Source organism: Nicotiana tomentosiformis, chromosome 10 (assembly GCF_000390325.3).
Source record: "Nicotiana tomentosiformis chromosome 10, ASM39032v3, whole genome shotgun sequence".
Lineage (NCBI taxonomy): Eukaryota > Viridiplantae > Streptophyta > Magnoliopsida > Solanales > Solanaceae > Nicotiana > Nicotiana tomentosiformis.
This window is the reverse complement of record NC_090821.1, coordinates 41,872,040-41,892,796: the sequence shown is the minus strand read 5'-3', so window position 1 is coordinate 41,892,796 and position 20,757 is coordinate 41,872,040. Positions and strand designations below refer to the sequence as shown.

General features: G+C 38.3%; 1 protein-coding gene across 1 annotated transcript; it reads left to right on the top strand.

The window, feature by feature from the left end:
- The first annotated feature begins 2,880 nt into the window (after positions 1-2,880).
- On the top strand, positions 2,881-6,973 carry LOC104088797 (protein trichome birefringence-like 2). Its single transcript, XM_009593534.4, has 5 exons — positions 2,881-4,000; positions 4,463-4,655; positions 4,742-4,932; positions 5,069-5,227; positions 6,446-6,973. The coding sequence occupies exons 1-5, from the start codon at positions 3,018-3,020 to the stop codon at positions 6,786-6,788; spliced, it is 1,869 nt and encodes a 622-aa protein (XP_009591829.1). The 5' UTR covers positions 2,881-3,017; the 3' UTR covers positions 6,789-6,973.
- The last annotated feature ends 13,784 nt before the right edge of the window (positions 6,974-20,757 follow it).

Below are 20,757 nucleotides of genomic sequence, written 5' to 3'. Positions count from 1 at the left end.
GGCACGTCTTGAATTTTAAACTGCTTCAGGATTAGTTCTGTGCCGCGCTTGGTTTGTACGACAATTGTGTGTACTTCTTTGAGTCCGGCCCTTTCAGTACTGGTGGTGCGCCCTGAATTTGATCCATTCGGACATTTACTTCCCTCATAAATTGCATGAGTTTGATTTTAAAGGGATCACTTTCATTGTTGTGATTGAATCCGTTCCCCCAGCCCCATCGGAGCCGACCTCGCCCCTCGGGGTATTATTATCGACCCTCTACATCATTTATTTTTTGGGAGGACCGGGGAGAACTGGACCTCACCCATTCGCGTTGTTGACATTCCGTCATAACCTTATCCTGCCGTGTGAGATGGCCTATAATGGCCTCTTGTTGCTCTTGCAAGACCCTGACTACTTTGATGACGTTCTCTTCTTCAGCATCATCAAGGGTTGCCTCCCGAACATGTCGCGGATATCGGTCGCCGTTGTCTGGCTTGGTCTCGTTCCCCTCGTTGCAGGTATTACTGACTGAATTCTTGTGCTGAGGCTGATTTCTTTGGGCCTCAACGTTGTGTGTATTGTTAACACCATTATCTGCCATTTTTAATGATTTTTACTAAGAACAAAGAATTAAACAAGTTAGTAACAGATACAGGGATCAATTCAATTGCACGACTGTCTATGCCCCACGGTGGGCGCCAAACTATTTACCCGTAAAATGATACAGTTAAATTTATACGTTATTTATAGACAAGTAAATTAATTTGATCCAAAAATAATAGATGAATTAGATAGAAATATAAGACTTTTCCTTAAAATCGAAATAGATAGCAGATATCTTGGTTCCGGGCGCAGAGCTATCGGGAGCAATAAGAACAATACAAATAATCAAGAAAGTAAAATGTTATTGAGATTCTGATAGAATACAGTGTATGCTTATTAGAAAATTCGTCTCCCTTACAATGATAGTAGAGCTCACTATTTATAGCTGCACCTAGGGCAAGGTCCTAGAATTAATTTAATGACAATTACGAGGGCCATTGAAGGATGTGTAATGGCGGGAAGTGAATTCCATATTCTCTGTAACGAATCATGCACTTAATGCTGTAGAATATTCTTCATTGAATGCTATCGGATGATGGGATAATTTTATCGTTATGAGTATCATTCTTTCCGATGACAAGCGAGATCATTGTCTTCGGATTTAGCTATCTCCTGTCTTCGGTTTTACGTGTCGTTTTCTCATGCGATCATTAAATATGAACATATTTTACCCCCACACAAACCCCTTTTTAGATCCTTGGTTTCTTAGCTTTGGAGTACCTATTAGTATGTGGTAAACGATATCAATTTACACTAGTTAATGTCGTTTAATGTAAGGTTTAAGTTGTATACACTAATAGTATAGAAATTATTTACACAACCATGCTATTTATTAGGCAATTGCATATAAATTTGTTTATCACGCACTAATTTATAATCTTGTAAAAACGGTAACTACCTTGCTAATATGTAAATTTGCTAAAAGTGTAATAAAAGTTTTATGCTCTTAGTACAAATAGCTTAACTCTTAATTAACCATCTTTTATTAGGTAAAGTAACACCATCCTCTTAATTTGAGTTATGGTATGATGATGGGTGCACATGACTTTACATCTTGTTTGGATGATTGTTAGTCACTGTATCGTATTGTATTGTTATCCCATAACAATATTTGTTTCGATTGTTTCATTAAAATTAGTTGTATTGTACTGTTAAATCTATTATTCTGGAACAATGAAAGGTCTCATTTTTTGAAACAACCGATTTGATGTGCTGGGATTATTTTCTATTTTTCTTTCCAATTATGTCCTAACTTATTACTCCATAATTTTATTTTTTCTTTACTTTTTTTAATTTTTATTTTAACTCCAAATCTCCAACCTATAACCTACTTTGCCATCGTCCCTTTTTTTTTTCTACAACTTCTGCTGCTTCCAACTATAACGTCAAAGGTGTTTTGCCTTCTTTTGTTTTCTCCTAATTTGATTTTATCTCCAATTCTAATTTATCTTTGTTCTAATAGTTCTCGTTCCTTTCTTTATCATAGTTCTTTAACATTTTATTTATTATTTATTATTATTATTATTATTATTATTATTATTATTATTATTATTATTATTATTATTATTATTATTATCTAGTTAGGAATGGAGTGTACTTATTATTATTTTTATTATTATTAACTTGTTCCACTAGTTTTGTTAGAATTTGCATGAATTTAATTGCTTAATCTATTTATAAGACATATTTGGTAATAAATTAGTAGAAAGAGATTTTTTAAAATTATTTTTATGCGTAATTCATGATAAATTTAATATTTAAATAATTAAGGATATTTTAGTAAACTTATCGGTTACAGTACAGTACGATACAGTCAAACCAAACAGCAAAATGTTATTTAACAATAGCAAACAATACAATCTATCCAAATATTGTATTTATAAAACGATACAATACAATACATTATAAAACAATAGGTAATAATGATCCAAACAGAGTGTTAGTTCAAATTCAAAAGACTAGTGGTCTAGGAGAAATGAGAATGAAAGAAATAAATTTGAAATTCAGATCAATTTATTTGAAAATAAATTCTCTAGTAATTCAAACCCCACAAGTCAAAGAGAAGTGGGACAGTTGGGTAAAATTTAAACTATTGCAATGTAATTTTCACCGTGTGTCCTTTACACAACGGGAGAGAAAAGAAACCTTTTCTTCTACAACACTGTCATTACTACCCTATCATCTTCTGCCTCTACAATAAAACGCTCGCATATGTTTTTTCTTTTTTCCTTTTTCCAAATCTCCCAGGAATATTATTCCTCTCCATTCCATTGTAATTTCTAAAAGCATCTACGAAATTCCCTAGAGAAAAAGAGTTGTTCATATTGTACTAATTGGTGTATTCTACAAAGAAACGTATAGGAGTACATTTGTTTTCTTCCATTAATCGCTTTTTCTGAAATGGGGTTTCTTTGAACTGGTTGTAAATTACAATGGACTTAAAGAAACTTTCATTTTCTGATCAATTTTCTTACTTGGGTTCTTCTCCAAGAAGGAAGGTAGTTGTTTCTGGCTTTGGTTTGTTTCTTGCGTCTTCTTTCATTTTCCTTTGTATTTTACTGTTGAATTATTCCTTCAAGTCTCCATTTTTAAGCCCTGTTTTTAGTGGTTTTAGTTATAGTGATAATAGTACCCTCATTTCTTGGCCATTCTCTTCTTCTAGTAATGTTAGTACTACTAGTGTTAGTTTTAGTTCTAAGGGTTCTCATCATTCTTTAGTAGTGAATGGAACAATTGAAGGAAGCATACATGAAGGGAACTTGTCTCAGATTGTGAAAAATGGAAATCTTAATGTTGAAGAATCAGGGATTACTAAGAAAAGTCCTGAATTAAATGGTTCTCAAGTTGATGGAAGTGGGAATTTTTCCAATTTTTCTGGGAAAGGAACAGTTTTGGGGGAAAAGGGGGAAGTTTGGGGAAATACCCATGTGGGGAATTTCTTTGAGAATGTGAAAAATGGAAGCTTTGTTGTTCAAGAATCAGGGATTCCCAAGAATTCCCCTCAATTGAATGGGACACACATTGATGGAGATATAACATTTTCCAATTTTTCTGGTGCTACTGATATTGGTTCTGTAAATAGTAATGTGGGCACTCCTACTTATGTTGAGGATGTTGTTGGATCAAATGGTGAAAGAAAAAAAGTTGCAGTGACTGAAGGTAAAGGGGGTGTATCTGTGGAGCAGAATGGTGGAATTGGTTCAAATGATGGAAAATCATTGACTGGACGCGGCAAGGACTTTTATGGGGATTGTGATATATTTGATGGCGAATGGGTTAGAGATGACACGAAGCCACATTATCCTCCAGGTTCTTGTCCTATTATTGATAGAGATTTTGATTGTCACCTTAATAAGAGGCCAGATGATGGGTATATCAAGTGGAGATGGCAGCCATATGCATGTGATATACCGAGGTAAGAGTAACTACTAAATAATCCTTCCCTTGGTGAAGGTCTTATTCTGAGTTATAATATTATATATTGACTATGAATTAGAACGTAGGCTTTAGAAACCCTCAATCATGGATGTTGCTATAATGTATAAAGGTGATACTTCAAATTTGACTTTTGCCTTGAACTTACTGAACAAGTGTTGTGGAAATACCTAAGGCAGAACATAGAACCCTGTAATTACAATGCTACTTGAAACACTATAATGTATTTTCTGATCAGTTGATCCAGTATGTTTCAATTGCTTGTAAGTTTCTTAGGGGTGATATTTGTTGACTATATCTTGCGTGAAGTTTGAGTGCACACCTTCGAATTGAACGTTTGACATTATTCACATTGCTACTGGAACTTATTTGATTTAGATAGTCTATTTTACTCATTGAGTTATATTAGTCAGTTAATTGATTTTACTTCTTCACTTACTAGCCTCAATGCAACTGATTTTCTGGAGAGATTGAGAGGCCAAAAGCTTGTTTTCGTGGGGGATTCTTTGAATAGGAACATGTGGGAGTCCCTTGTTTGCATTCTTCGCCACAGTATCCGAGAAAAAAAGCGAGTTTATGAGATATCAGGAAGGCATGAATTCAAAAAGAAGGGCTTCTATGCATTCAGATTTGAGGCAAGACTTATCTAACATCTTTCTGTGAGCTGCGAATTGTTATCTCTGTTTCCTTGTCATCTTATCATGCTGTGACTTGCTTGCAGGATTATAACTGTTCTGTGGACTTTGTTAGCTCACCGTTTCTCGTCAGACAATCAGCTTTTAAGGGAAAGAATGGTCCTTTCGAGACACTAAGATTGGATATGATGGAAAAGACTACTTCAATGTATAGTGACGCTGATATAATAATCTTCAACACTGGTCATTGGTGGACTCATGAGAAAACCTCCAGAGGGTTAGTGCTGTATTTTATTTCTAATGCTTCCTCTTTATGGAGCTGTATTGTCTTGTTATTTCTTTTCGTAAAAGCTGGATATTGCATGTCATTGTTGGTTGAAATATGTAAAGTTGTGCTCTTTGTGGGATTGTAGGGAAGACTACTACCAGGAAGGTAATCATGTGCATGCTAGGCTCAAGGTTTTAGAGGCGTACAAGAGAGCGCTTTCCACTTGGGCAAGGTGGGTGGATAAGAACCTTGATGGAAGCAGAACTCAGATTTTTTTTAGAGGATATTCCGCCACTCACTTCAGGTACAATTCTTTCTTACATGTTAATTTAGCTAGAACTCTAATGGAGGATGTCATGATCAGGAATTCTACTTGTAACTTATATGTTGCATTCCTTTGGTATTGAGGTGTTCTTAAGGAATCTTTTGTTTGGAAGTGGGCGTGAACAAGTTGAATTGTAATCCTTTTGTCCAAGTGCCAGGAGTAATACACTTAACTGACATTGTGGCTTGGATTGATCAACATGTGTCGGTTATGAGCTGATGCCATGTATTAACTGTGTATTCGGTTCTTAACTGACTGCAAACATTGAATATTAGGGTGGAAATTAGGCAAGTCCCGAGGTTACTGGCCGGGACAATATTTGTATAATATATTTCCATACATCGAAGGACCAAAAATGCTGTGTAGCATTTAACAGCGCCGCTTCAAGTTTCAGAGGCTAAAGAATAGAATCAATGTGGATGTTGCAAAGAACATAACAGAATGCAAGCAAAGGATCCATATAGGCGATTCTAACTAGTTGAGATGAAGGTTTGGCTGTTGTTAGATTTGGTCTCTGCAGATTTACAAGAGTCTTTTTAATTGGGTTAGAGATTTGTATGTAGATTGTAGGTACAGGGATAAGTGTAAGATTTTAAAAACCTTCAGTTTTAGATCATCTTATAAAGAAGAAATTTAGTAAATTTACTGGGTAAGTCGTTGTACGTTAATCATTAGTGGAATGTTTACATTCTCTGGCTCTATGGTGTGGGACTGTAAAATAGAAGATGTAACTGAACGTTTTCAGACATAGCCTGGATGATATAAAATTATTGTACTGGTTTCAGATTATGCTGAAAAATCATTTGACGACGGGCGTAGTCTTTTGGGCGGGATGAGGACTTCGAGAGAGGTCTGGGAAGGTTTTCTCTAAAAATGAATGTTCTCCTGTTTTGCTAGTAGTCTTGTTTTGTGGTTAGATGAAGGTATATGTTGTCAAGTGAGATGGTCAAGTACTTTTGCTGGCTGCAAACTTACTGGCAGTAGAAGAATGATTACTTTAAATATCAACTAGTAGCAAGATATGTTGATTCCTTCAAAATTAGATAAGGTAGCACATTTTTTTTGGAATTCTTTTCTTTCATTTACATGTACTCTCCGATGGTGTTGTCTCATATAGAAACTAGCATGCTATCAATTTTGTTACAATGATCGTTCTCTTATCCATGTTCATAAACAGTTTTATGCTGTTTTACTCAGGGGAGGTCCATGGAACTCAGGCGGGCAGTGCCATAAAGAAACGGAACCAATATTCAAGAAGGCTTATTTAAAAAAGTACCCTTCAAAGATGAAAGTCCTACATCACGTGCTTCATAATATGACGACCCCTGTCATCTATATGAACATTAGTAGGCTCACAGACTATAGAAAAGATGGTCACCCGTCGATATACAGAAAGGAGTATAAGACAGTAGAAGAACAAATGGCGGGAGTGCACGCTCAGGATTGCAGTCATTGGTGCCTACCAGGAGTACCGGACACTTGGAACGAGCTGTTATATGCATCTCTCCTGAAGAGCAGAAAAGGTTTGTGGAAAAACTGAAGTTGAACTGGATTATTTGTCCAGATTCGTTTTGGTCATTCTTTCAATTTTTGGTACTTGTCTTTATAGAGCAGGTAGCATTACAGAGAGTTCTTGTGTATTCTTGGAGTTGGAAAGTTGATCTGTACAATTTGTACAACATTCTGCTATTGAGGAAAATAAAAAAAAGGAAATGATAAAGCAAATTATTGATTAGCTGACATTACCAGTATATTGAACGCTTAAGCATTAAATATCCACAATGAATGGAGTTTGGCATGCTTATAGAATAATGCGTTGGTAGGTTATAATTCAGTAATTTGCTTACCTATCAAAAAATTAAAAGGGCATTATAATTCAGGGATTAAATAGTAAATAAATTGTGAAGTGGGATTGGATTGAATGCATAAAGATTATGGTAGAATGTGTGAATTTTTCACCGTATTCGGATATTTGATTGATCACACTAAAATATGAGATATGGATTCTAATATTATAGCCTATTTGGTTTGCAATTGGATTAATTGTTTTCTTTTCAACCTTTGGCCTTGATTTGAAATTCGAATCGTTCACAAACTAAGGGGGATTAAAGTTTTTTTATCAGCGTTAACCATACTAACAATACCATCTTTCCTGTGATATTGGACATTATATAGTATAGTGTGTTGCTAATACATAGAACTACACACAGTTTGAAGAATGCCAATAAATTACCATCCAAGTATCACGCGACCTTAGGGAAGCTATAAGTAGTTTAGGTTTCTTCAGACTTTAATTCTAATTTTGAAAACTCGTGGTAGTGAACTTGTTTTACAAAATCTACACGGTATTCTAGAATAAGAACATCTAAAATGTTTTGTACAGGATGAACAGACAGAACCGTGATTTTGATGTGCATAGAATGATTACAATTTGCAAATCGAGTACGTGTGTGTATATATATAGGCAGAATACATAATTTGCCCCTGAACTTGAGGCTAAACATATATACATACATATGGTTTGAACTGAAATTTGTGACTTTATGAACAGCTGATACCAAAATGGCAGAATCGGACGAGCCATATGTTCTTGAATCACGATCTAAATGAGGCAGATAAAGTAATTGATGATTTTAGTCATCGCCACTAATGTTAGTCGGCGAAATTATATGGCATGAAAATTGAGACAGTACAAACACAATTCCAAGATAGAACCAAAGAACACATCAACACAACATTTCAAGAGAAAGAGATCTATGACAATCTTAACAACTCTATTATAAATTTTTGATAAGCCATATTAACTACACACTGCATGTGACTTACAAATAAAACACAATTATAGAAGACTGGATATAACAATATAAAGTACAACAATAAGTAAAAAGCCAAGAAAGACTCCAAAACGGAGTCTATTGCCGTTTCGTGACTTGCCGGTTCGCCATGCTTTTGCCAACATCCTTTGCTATTAGTGTGATTATCAATCCATAAACACTTTCCTTTTTTGCTGCATTTTCTGGAATTCTAGCAGAGAAATTGGCAAAGTATGAACAAACTTGAAATTGTATTTGGAGGAAGGGCATTTAAAAGTCCTTAATTCACTCCAACTAATTGCCTCTCTTTTCCTAAGACCCATGGATTGCTTCATCCCACTGCATTTTTTCTCACTTAATAATCTATCAGAGTTTGAAACTGATAGTTAGTGTGTTCTTGAGACAAGCTAGTGGTAAGTTAGCCCATTGATTGTTGCCTTAAATAGAAGAAACTCAACTAATCATTACATCATAAAACCACTATTATTGTTCTTTATCTTTTTCTTTTTTCACTATTGCACCCCACCCAAATCCCTTTTTCACCATGAAAAGTTGGTGAGTCACAAAAGCATTTTAGTGTTACGTGTATGGTGGCACTTAGCAATGAAATCTCAGTTCAAATATCCTTTACCTAACATTTTAAGCACACGATCAAAAAATTGTATAAACGTGAATCAATGCACTTTATAGCTAGAAAAAGTGAGTCAAAGGTCAATTATAATTTAAAACACCAAGATTAGGGACATAGTAAAAGGTTGTAATCTTGTTTCTTTCTATGATTTGTATGTATTTGTAAGCTGAATAGTGATAAGCAGCCATTAAAAGGTAGTGGAGTCCATAAAATATTGTCAATGATGCATTAGAATATGAGATGACTAGCTTGTAAGTTTACTATAGTCTTTCCAAATAAATGGTGCATTACTTTTAGGTCATTGGAGTCCTTTTTTCTCTCTTTTATCTTTGAGCTGTTGTACTAGTGAATCCACTCATCAATCCATCATGCTCCTCCACAATTTTCCTTTTAACTCTATATATCAAATCAGTACTTCACTAATCACATAATACATGTCGGCCAACCACAAAAAAGGAATATAGATATAAAGTTAGTCTTTTTTTTTCTCTTCCAAAAGACAATTCCCATTTTTCTAATGACTTACTGTTTTGTATATATCATCACCATTAAGGGTCGTCAAGTTTTATGTTTCCTTTCACTTATTCCTAGTTAGCTCAAATGATATTTCGACATAGTTGGTATGCTGAGTTGATAAACTTTTGACACACTATTTACGTACCGTAAGTGCATTCGAAGTGGAAATCGCTCAATTATTGACACTGCTACTTCTATTCCAATTTCTATTTCTTTCTTTCTTTTTGTTCTTTCCCTCCATTTTATATTTAAAGTTTAAATTGAAACTGTTATAAAATCTTGAATTATGGTAGATGTGCATAACCACCAAAGGAGTAATGCTCACTACTCTTCTCCATTATCACCATAACTTTCACTACTATAATATTTATGGAGTTATGATTGTAACTCCATAACCTGCCCATGATCTTCCTCCATGATCTCAAATGCTTAATGACATATTCAATGACATATTTCTTCACTTTTTATGCCTATATAAAGGCCTGGTATAAGATGGAAAGATCAACATAATTGAAGAAGAAATAAGAATCTCTCATTTCTTTCTCTCTATATTTCTTAGCTTGTTTTTCCTTGTTCTATATTGTTACTTTTAGCTATATTTTATAAAAGAAACTTGTTTCTCTTACTTGTTGTGGTTTATTGCAAAAAGACAACGACCTCCTAAGAAATGCACTCAATAACAAAATGTTTACACAAATATCCTCTAAGTTGATTGTTCTTTTATTTGATCTTTCTTTTGCCTTATGAATGCAAATTAAACAAAGAAAGAGAACCTTAACAATTCTAATTCTATATTACCTAGATGACAAAATTTCGATGCTCCTGCTTTTATCTTTTGATCTCAAAATGACAGTGGAAATTATTTATATTATCAAATTAGTGAATAAAGATTTATTCAGATCAATTACTGTAACGACCCGGTCGGTCGTTTTGAATATTTTAGCCTCGATCCCCAATTTATTACCTCATCTGTATTATATTGTGGTTACGTGACTTGTTGAGGTGTTTGGTCTTGGTTTCGGGTGAGTTTCAGAGTGAAATGGGATACATAGTCCCAAAGTTGGAGGTTTAAGTTGTTAGAGTTTGACCGTAATTTGACTTTTGTGAAGACGACTCCATAAAAAAGTTTTGACGGTTTCAATAGCTCCGTATGATAATTTTAGACTTAGGAGCACGATCGGATGTTGATTTGGAGGTCCGTAGGTCGTTTCGGCATGGATTGCCGAAGTTAGGAAAATTAAGGTTTGGAAGATTTGGAAAGTTTGACCCAGAGTTGACTTTTTCGATATCGGGGTCGGATACCGATTCAAAAAATTGGAGTAGGTCCGTAATGTCATTTATGACTTGTGCGCAAAATTTGAAGTTAATCGGAGTTGGTTTGATATAAATCGACATTGGTTTCGGAAGTTTATAGTTCATAGGCTTGAGTTTGGGGTGCGATTCATAGAATCGGTGTTGTTTAATGTGATTTTTGACCTCGAGTAGGTTCGTTATGTATTTTGGGACTTGTTGGTAGGGGTGTTCTTTGTTCGGTTTGGATTAATTTTTTCCTAAAAAGAAACCAAACCAAGTAAGTAGGTTTTTCAAATATTGAAACCAAACCAAACCAATTAAGTCGGTTTTTTATCGATTCGGTGTATGTCGGTTTTTCTGTTTTTTCGGTTATTTATCGATTTTTTCTTAAATATGAGATATACACTACCAAACACATATTCCGGCGATTATATTTTTAACATAACACTATCAAACCAATTGCTCCTTGAGAAATCTATCATTTACTAAGATATATTGATGATAATTGAACCAAATAGTGATGAATAATTTTAGGACTTAATTAAAAATAAATTATTTTTAACATGAAATAAATTCTTGTACTTAGCTAAAGAAAACTACTAATCAAATTAGAATATAAAGGCAAAGAACTAGATTATTATAATAGCAAAGAACTAGATTAAAAGTGCAAACTATTAAAATGTAACATAAAATTTTAGAAACTTTGTATAAAAATACACACACACACACACACACACACACACACACACACATATATATATATATATATATATATATATATATATATATATATGTATAATAATAAATTTTAATAGCTACTTCTATATTCATTTTGATTCGATTTTTTCGGTTATTTTTTGGTTAAAACCAAAACCAAACCAAATCAAATTTGGTCAGTTTTAAAATTCAAAATCAAAACCAAACCAAATCCAAAAAGTATCGATTTTTTAGTCGGTTTGGTTCGATTTTTCGGGTTTTTATGAACACCCCTACTTGTTGGTATATTCGGATGAGTTCCGAGGGCCCCGGGTGTGAAACGGATTGAATCCGGATAAAAAAATTGGACATATGCAATTGCTGAAGTTCCAGCCTTCTGTTGTCATTGCACCTGCGGAGGGATTGGCCGCAGGTGCGGACTCGCAAAAGCGAGCAATTGGTCGCAGAAGAGAAGCTGGCTTTGCCCAGCTGTGATCGCAGGTGTGAGGAGGTTACCGCATCTGTGAGTCCGCAGATGCGGAGGTGTGATCGCCGATGCGGATGAGGCTGGCCTGGGCTATGATCGCAGAAGCGGGCTCGCAGGCGCAAGCCATGGTCCGCATAAGCGAAAATTGTGGACTTAATTGGGATCCACACCTGTGATGGTTTTTCCGCAGGTGCGGCGTCGCAGAAGCGACACAAAGGCCACATAAGCGGTTTTGCTGGGCAGAAAAGAGGGATTTTTGAGGGTTTGATTCATAATCCATTTTTGGACTTAGAGAGCTCGGTGGGAGGCGATATTTCGAGGGATTTTAGAGAGATCATTGGGGTAAGGAATCCTAACTTGGTTTTGGTTAATTTACATGAATCTATTGTAATTTTATCATTTAATTAGTGGTTTGAGTTGGAAAATTGGGAAAAAATAGTAGAAACTTCTTAGGCTAAAATTTGAGGATTTGAAAGGCGATTTGAGGCCAGATTTGAGTAATTCCTGTATGGTTGGACTAGTTATCGAATGGATATTCAAATTTTATAATATTGGTCGAATTCCGAGGCGTGGGCCCGGGTTGACTTTTTGGGTTGACCTTTTATTTCTTTGCAAAAATCGTAACTTTATTATTCGAATTAGTTTTCTACAGTTTATATTTATAGTATGAGGTTGTTTTTGCTAGGTTTGAACCGTTCAGAGTTGGATAATCGAGGGAAAGGCCTACTAGTGGAATGATTTAGCGTGATTTGAGGTAAGTAACTTGCCTAACCTTGTGTGGGGGAATTACCCCTTAGGAGTTGTGTGGGGGAATTACCCCTTAGGAGTTGTGTGGGTTTTGATAATTGTGATATGTAAAAGTCGTGTACGCAACGTGACGAGTTAAAGTTCCCTACATGCTAATTACCCCTTAGGAGTTGTGTGGGTTTTGATAATTTTGATAATTACCCCTTATTCTCGTACATGCTAATTTCCCTACATGTTTAGTTAAAGTTCTTGTTTTCTTTATTCCGTATTCATTACTTAATTGTTGAACTCTTTACTTGAAGTTGTTAAATCATGGAATATCTTGTTGCTGAAATTGGTATTGAGATATAAAAGTCGTGATTCACATTGAGGAAACGTGTCAAGTTATGAACTACCATTCTGTGGAGTTGTCCATTCCAGTTGTTATGGTTGAGATTCTTGTGTACATTGTGGTTGAGCCATGGTCTCTTTACTGTGAAAATATTGTATTTGCTTGGTTTCTCTAGCAAGTTGTGATATTGGGCACTTGAGGTGCGATTATGATACGCTGTGATATTGATACGCACGCGGTGATATAAGGTTTTGGGGTTAGAACGCATGCGGTGAGATAAGGTGGGATTGATATGCGTGGCTAGTTGGAGAATTACTAGAAGTCATGTGGTGTGATAAGGTGGGCTAAATCGTGAGATGCTATTTCGAAAAAATAATTTTCAAAACTAAATGTAGAAGCTCCCGCGGTGATATAAGGAAAGATTGTGAATTATTTCTGTGACTTGAGACTACGAGGCGGTACCTCGGTAGTGACTCTTGTTGTTCCTCTGTTACTTCACTTATGTTTGGTTGTTTGTTTCTTTGTCTTAACATTTCCTTGCTTTCTTTCATGATGTACTATCTGCCTTGATTCTGCGTAGTTAATTTTGGCATATCCCTTACTTGTTTCATTTTCGTTATTATTATTATTATTATTATTATTATTATTATTATTATTATTATTATTATTATTATTATTATTATTATTATTATTGTTATTGTTATTGTTATTGTTATTATTATTGTTATTATTATTGTTATTGTTATTGTTATTGTTATTGTTATTGTTGTTATTATTGTTATTGTTATTGTTGTTGTTATTGTTGTTGTTGTTGTTGTTATTGTTGTTGTTATTGTTGTTCTTATTGTTGTTGTTATTGTTGTTGTTATTGTTGTTATTATTGTTGTTGTTATTGTTATTGTTATTGTTATTGTTGTTGTTATTGTTGTTATTATTGTTGTTGTTATTGTTGTTATTGTTGTTATTATTATTGTTATTGTTGTTATTATTATTATTATTATTATTATTATTATTATTATTATTATTATTATTATTATTATTATTATTATTATTATTATTATTATTATTATTATTATTATTATTATTATTATTTTTTTATTTCTTGTAGGGCCCTGACCTGGCCTAGTCACTACTCTACCGAGGTTAGGCTTTGCGTTTACTGGGTACCGTTATGGTATACTCATGCTACTCTTCTGTATATCTCTTTGTTCAAATCCAGGTACTTCCTATCAATCGAGGCATTAGCTAGAGTTCTGCTGCGGAGACTTCATGGTACACCTGCCGGCGTCCGCAGGCCTCAGAGTCCCCCCTCTCTCTAGATCTCTCTATTCATTATCTTTTCATATATAGACATTGATGTATGGGATTATTAGATATTTCTACTTATAGCTTGTGACTTGTATCTTGCTGTGTCTTGGGAGTTGTATATGTTGAGTTGCAAAGTTGTTTTATAAAGTTGGTGAGTTGAGATTTAATTATTAATTAAGTTATTCTGCATGTTTGTTAGGCTTACCTAGTCTTAGAAACTAGGTGCCGTCACCACATCCTACGGAGGAAAATTAGGGCCGTGACAAGTTGGTATCGTAGCCCTAGGTTCATAGGCGTTATGAGTCACAAGAAAGTTTAGTAGAGTCTCGCGGATCGGTACAGAGACGTCTGTACTTATCTTCAGGAGGCTATGGAACTGTTATGAAAAGTTTCACTTCTTTGATCCCTTATCGTGCGAATTTGTTGACTTCGGAATTCTAAATCTCTGTTTTTCCATTCTCTCACAGATGGTGAGGACACGCACAGCTGGATCTGATGATCAGACACTCGCGCCCCCTATTAGAGCTGCGAGAGGCAGGGGCTGGGGCAGAGGCTGAGGACGGGCACGTGGTGAAACCAGAGCACCTGCTCGAATTGCTACAGAGGAGCCACTAGTAGCTCCAGCTGGAGAGCAAGCACCTGAGATGCCTGTTACTACCCCAGCACTTCAGGAGACCCTCGCCCAGTTTCTGAGCATGTTTAGCACTTTAGCTCAGGCGGGGTTGATTCTACTTGCTCCTGCCACATTTCAGGCCAAGGGAGGAGCACAGACTTCTGCCGCCCACACCCCAGAGTAGCGGGTCCATGTTGACCAGGTCCTAGAGGTCATACCAGTACATCCGATTATCCCAGTTCAGACCGAGATTAGGGCAACAACTTCTGAAGGGGAGCAACTCGGGCTCGAGAGGTACAAGAAGTACCACCCTCCTACTTTCAGCGGCTTGGCTTCTGAGGATGTCCAGGGTTTTCTTGAGGAGTTCCATTGTATCTTCTATACTATGGGTATTGTGGAGTCGAGTGGGGTCGCTTTCACTACGTTCCAGCTTAAGGGAGCGACTTATCAGTGGTGGCGAGCGTAAGAGTTGGGTAGCCTGGCTGAGGCAGCTTCACTCACCTGGGATCAGTTTTCAGAGATGTTCTTGAGGGAGTTTGTTCCCCAGAGTCTTAGGGATGCATGGCATGCAGAGTTTGAGCAGTTGCGCCAGGGTTCTATGACCGTATCAGATTATACAATTCGGTTCAGTGATTTGTCGAGGTATGCGCCAACCTTGGTTTTTACTGTCAGAGAGTGAGTTCATCGGTTTATCGAGGGGCTCAACCCTGGTATCAGATTCAACATGGCTCGAGAGTTGGAGATGGACATCCCACACAAATAGGTAGTTGAGATCGCTAGGAGATTGGATGGTATGTGGGCCCGGGAGAGAGAGTAGAGGCATGCCAAGAGGCCTCGAGATTCTAGAACATATAGTGGTGCCCGTGCCCTAGTTGCAGCCTGTCATAGTAGGGGCTATATGAGTTGCCCTGTTCATTCAGCACTTCCAACTTCCAGCGGTATTCCAGCCACTCCTAGCGATACTCCAGACACTCCCAGGCCTCAGGTTCCCCATTATGCACCGCCATTGTCTAGCGCACCTCCTGCACGGGGTGCTTTCAGTTGTCAGTCCAGCCGATCAGGACCGAGCCAATTCCAGTAGCCACGTCCTCTGAGGGCTCATTTTGACTGTGGTGACACTCGTCACATGGTGAGGGAATTCCCAAGACTCAGGAGGGGTGCACCTCCACAGACTAATCAGGCCCCACAAATTCCACATGGCCCTCAAGCTTCTCAAGTCGTGGTTACCGCACCAGTTGCCACTCCACCTGCACATCCAACCATGGGTGGAGGTCGAGCAGTTAGAGGTCACCCTAGAGGCGGAGGCTAGGCCAGATATTATGCTCTAGTTATATCCGGATCAATTATCATAGGTATTGTTCTGGTTTGTCATAGAGATGCATCAGTCTTCTTTAATCCATGCTCCGCTTATTCCTATGTAGCATCTTATTTTGCTCCGTATTTGGGTATATCCCATGATTCTTTGAGTTCTCCTGTCTATGTGTCCACGCCTATGGGAGATTCCCTTGTTGTTGACCATGTGTATCAATCGTGTTTAGTTGTTCTTGGTAGTTTTGAGACCAGAGACGATCTATTGTTTCTTAGTATAGTAGATTTTGATGTTATTTTTGGCATGGACTGATTGTCTCCCAATCATACTATCCTTGATTGTCATGCCAAGACGGTGACGTTGACTCTGCCAATCTTGCCGGGATTAGAGTGGAGAGGTACTTTAGATTATGTTCCTAGCAGAGTGGTGTCTATCCTTAAGGCACATCGGATGGTTGGAAATGGATGTGATGCGTATCTAGTATATGTGAGGGATGTCAGTGTTGATACTCCTACCGTTGAGTCAGTTCCGATAGTAAGGGATTATCCAGATGTAAATCCGGCAGATCTTTCAGGCATGCTGCCCGACAGGGATATCGATTTTGGTATTGATTTGTTATCGGGCACTCAACCTATTTCTATTCCACCATATCGTATGGCCCCACCAGAGTTGAAGGAGTTAAAGGAGCAATTATAGGAGTTTCTTGATAAGGGTTGCATTCTTCCCAGTGTATCACCTTGTGGTGCTCCGGTCTTGTTTGTAAAGAAGAAGGATGGTTCTATGTGCATGTGTATTGATTATCGCCAGTTGAACATTGTTACTGTGATGAACTACGCATTGATGACTTGTTTTATCAACTATAGGGTGCCAGAGTGTTCTCCAAGTTTGACTTGCGTTCATGTTATCATCAATTGAAGATTCGGGAGCCAGATATCCCGAAGATTGCCTTAAGGACTCGGTATGGTCATTACGAGTTCCTTGTGATGTCATTTGGGTTGACCAATGCCCCAACAACATTATGCACTTGATGAACAGTGTATTCCGGCCCTATCTTGACTCATTCATTATTGTGTTTATTGACGACTTCCTGGTGTACTCCCGGAGCTGGGAGGATCATGAGTAGCACCTAAGGACCGTGCTTTAGACCTTGAGAGAAAAGAAGTTGTATGCAATGTTTTCGAAGTGTGAATTCTGGCTTGATTCAGTGGTATTTTTGGGTCATGTAGTGTCGAGTGAGGGGATCAAGGTAGATCCGAAGAAGATTGAAGCAGTGCAAAGTTGGACTAGACCGTCTTCAACTATTGAGATCCGGAGTTTTATTGGTTTGGCAGGGTATTACCGTCGATTCGTAGAAGGTTTCTCATCTATTGCTGCAGATATGACCAGATTGACCCAGAAGGGGGATCCGTTCAGGTGGACCGCAGAATATGAGGAAAGTTTTCAAAAGCTCAAGACAACTTTGACTTCAGACCCAGTGTTGGTGTTGCCTACGGGTTCGGGGTCTTATACTGTGTATTGTGATGCATCACGTATTGATCTCGGTGCATTGTTGATGTAGGATAGTAGTGTGATTGCCTATGCGTCTAGACAGCTGAAGGTGCATGAGAAGAATTATCCTGTCCACGACTTTGAGTTATTGTTCATGCCTTGAAGATTTGGCGTCACTATTTGTACGCTGTCCCTTGTGAGGTCTATACCGACCACCAGAGCCTACAACATCTGTTCAAACTGAAGGATCTTAACTTGCGGCAGCGGAGGTGGTTAGAGTTGCTTAAGGACTATGATATCACCATTCTGTATCATCCCGGAAAGGCTAATATGGTGGTCGATGCCTTGAGTCGCAAGGCGAAGAGCTTGGGAAGTTTAGCATATCTACCGGCAGCGGAGAGGCCATTTGCATTGGATGTCCAGGCCTTGTCTAACCAGTTTGTTAGATTGGATGTTTTGGAGCTGAGTCACATTTTGGCTTGTGTGATTTCTCGGTCTTCTCTTTATGATCGTATCAGAGAGCGTCAGTATGACGACCCCCATCTGCTTGTCCTTAAGGACACGGTTCAGCATGACGATGCGAATGAGGTCACTATTGGGGATGACGATGTGTTACGAATGCAGGGCAGGCTATGTGTGCCCAATGTAGATGGTTTGTGTGAGCTGATTCTTCAGGAGGATCACAGTTTGTGGTACTCCATTCATCCGGGTTTCGCCAAGACGTATCAAGACTTGAGGCATCAATATTGGTAGAGGAGAATGAAGAAGGACATAGTGGAGTATGTAGCTTGGTGCCTAAACTGTCAAAAAGTGAAGTATGAGCATCAGCAGCTAGGTGGATTACTTCAGAGGCTAGAGATTCCAGAGTGGAAATGGAAGCGGTTTACTATGGATTTTGTTGTTGGGCTCTCACGGACTCAAAGGAAGTTCGATGCAGTTTGGGTGATTGCGGATAAGTTGACCAAGTCGGCTCATTTCATTCCAGTGGTGACTACTTATTCTTCAGAGCAGCTGGCTCAGGTTTATATTCGCGAGATTGCTAGACTTCATGGCGTGTCGGTATCCATCATCTTTGACCAGGGTACACAGTTTACATTGCGGTTCTGGAGGGCCGTACAACATGAGTTAGGCACGCGGGTTGAGTTAAGTACATCATTTCACCCTCAGACGGACGGACAGTCCGAGCGCACTATTCAGATACTAAAGGATATTCTTCGTGCATTTGTGATAGAGTTTGGGGGTTCTTGGGAGCCGTTCTTGCTGCTTGCAGAGTTTTCCTACAACAACAGCTACCAGTCGAGCATTCAGATGGTTCCGTATAAGGCTTTGTATGGGAGGCAGTGTCGGTCTCCGGTGGGTTGGTTCGAGCCGGGTGAGGCTAAGCTATTGGGTGCAAACTTAGTTTAGGATGCTTTAGAAAAGGTTAAATTGATTCAGGATCGACTTTGTACCTTCCAATCTAGGTAGAAGAGTTATGCGGATCGGAAGGTTCACGACATTGCCTTCATGGTTGGGGAGAGGGTCTTGCTCCGGGTTTCGCCCTTGAAGGGTGTTATGAGGTTCGGGAAGAAGGGCAAGTTGAGTTCTAGGTATATCGGACATTTTTAGATTCTTGAGAGGATTGTAGAGATGGCCTACAAGCTTGCACTGCCACCTAGTCAAGCTATAGTTCCTCCGATGTTCCATGTTTCTATGCTCCGAAAGTATCATGGTGATCTGTCTCATGCTTTGGATTTCAGCTTAGTCAAGTGGACAAAGATTTGTCTTATGTTGAAGAGGCGATGGCCATTTTGGACAGGCAGGTTCGAAAGTTGAGGTCGAAGAACATTGCTTCAGTGGAAGGGTCAGCCGGTCGAGAAGGCGACTTGGGAGACCGAGTATGATATGCGTAGCTGTTACCCTCATTTTTTCATGACTTCAGGTATGTCTCTATACTTGTTCGAGGACGAACGTTTGTTTTAAGAGGGGGAGGATGTAACGACCCGGCTAGTTATTTTTGACTATTTTAGCCCCGATCCCCAATTTATTGCCTCCTCAATGTTATATTGTGGTTACGTGACTTGTCGGGGTGTTTGGTCTTAGTTTCGGGTGAGTTTCAGAGTGAAATAAGACACATAGTCCCTAAGTTGGAGGTTTAAGTTGTTAGAGTTTATTGTATTTTGATTTTTGTGAAGACGTCTCCGGAATGGAGTTTTGACGGTTTCAATAGCTCCGTATGTTGATTTTAGACTTAGGAGAACGACCAGATGTGGTTTTGGAGGCCCGTACGTCATTTCGGCGTGAATTGGCGAAGTTAGGAAAATTAAGGTTTGGAATATTTGGAATGTTTAACCCGGAGTTGACTTTTTTGATATCGGGGTCGGATCCCGATTTCAGAAGTTGGAGTAGGTCCGTAATATCATTTATGACTTGTGTGCAAAATTTGAAGTTAATCGAAGTTGGTTAGGTATGAATCGGCATTGGTTTCGGAATTCAAAAGTTTATAGTACATAGACTTTAATTTGGGTTGCGATTTGTAGAATCGGTGTTGTTTGATGTGATTTTTGGCCTCGAGTAGGTCCGTTATGTGTTTTGGGACTTGTTGCTATATTCGGACGGGCCTCGGCGGTCCCAGGTGTGAAACGGATTAAATCCGGATAAAAAGATTGGACTTGTGCAATTGCTGAAGTTCCAGCCTTCTGGTGTCATCGGGACTCGCAAAAGCGATCAACTGGTCGCAGAAAAGAAGCAGGCTTTGCCCATCTGGGATCGTAGGTGCGAGGAGATAACCGCATCTGCGAGTCCGTAGGTGCAGAGGTGTGATCGCCGATGCAGACGAGGTTGGCCTGGGCTATGGTCGCAGAAGCGGAGGGTTCTCCGAAGAAGCGGGCTCGCAGGTGCGAGCCATGGTCCGCAGAAGCGAAAATTGTGGACTTAATTAGGATCCGCACCTGCGATGGTTTTTTCGCAGGTGCGGCATCACAGAAGCGACACAAAGACCGAAGAAGCGGTTTTGCTGGGCAGAAAAGAGGGATTTTCGAGGGTTTGATTCATAATCTATTTTTGGACTTAGAGAGCTCGGTGGGAGGCGATTTTTTGAGTGGTTTCAGAGAGATCATTGGGAGTAAGGAATCCTAACTTGGTTTTGGTTAGTTTACATGAATTTATTGTTAATTTCATCATTTAATTAGTGGTTTGAGTTAAAAATTTGGGGGAAAATGGTAGAAACTTCTTGGGCTAAAATTTGAGAATTTGAAAGGCGATTTATGATCGGATTTGAGTAACTCTTGTATGGTTG